The following is a 583-nucleotide window of genomic DNA, read 5'->3' as shown; positions in this document are numbered from 1 at the left end:
AAAAAAAAAGAAATATTTTATGTAGCTTATTTTTCCCTAGGTTTTTAAATCATTTTTTAGTAAAGTGTCATTTATCTCTTATATAATAGAGATGTAATTTTATAGCATTCTTCAATATAAATTGTCATCTTTTTCTTGGTTTTGCTTTTCTATTATAAAAAATGCCTGATTACCATAAGTTAAATTTACTTTCTTATAGAAGCATCACTCTGAGAATAAGGGCCTGGACAAAGTGATGGAGACTCAAGCCCAGGTGGATGAACTGAAAGGAATCATGGTCAGAAATATAGGTATGTTTCAATGGCATAGTTTCATCATGAGAACAAAAATGATAACAGATTACTTGATTAATTAAGATCAAATTTTCAAGAGAATAAAGTAGTATTTCCTTATGAAAGCTAATTGTTATCTGAGATGTGACAATTACATACCTATGACAATGTCTGCTTGTGTACATGGTTGCTTCCTAGTACTTCCTAGAACTATTCTTTACTCTAAATTAGTTTGTTTATTGAATGAAAACTCAAACACAACTTAGCAGAATTTGTGGCATGTAATGAAAGCAGGTCTTAGAGTGAAATTT

The 583-nt window shown here is 29.5% G+C and overlaps 1 protein-coding gene across 1 annotated transcript in view; it reads left to right on the top strand.

The window, feature by feature from the left end:
* Positions 1 to 355, top strand: part of Vamp7 (vesicle associated membrane protein 7) — a 62140-nt gene extending 61785 nt beyond the window's left edge. The window contains exon 5 of the mRNA XM_004648466.3: positions 200 to 355. Within this exon, the coding sequence (XP_004648523.2) occupies positions 200 to 355 (156 nt within the window). The remainder of the gene's footprint in view (positions 1 to 199) is intronic.
* The last annotated feature ends 228 nt before the right edge of the window (positions 356 to 583 follow it).

The sequence above is a fragment of the Octodon degus genome, unplaced genomic scaffold (genome assembly GCF_000260255.1).
Source record: "Octodon degus isolate 3935 unplaced genomic scaffold, OctDeg1.0 scaffold00416, whole genome shotgun sequence".
In the NCBI taxonomy this organism is placed as follows: Eukaryota; Metazoa; Chordata; class Mammalia; order Rodentia; family Octodontidae; genus Octodon; species Octodon degus.
Note: the sequence above shows the minus strand (reverse complement) of the source record. Positions and strands in the feature narration are given on the sequence as shown.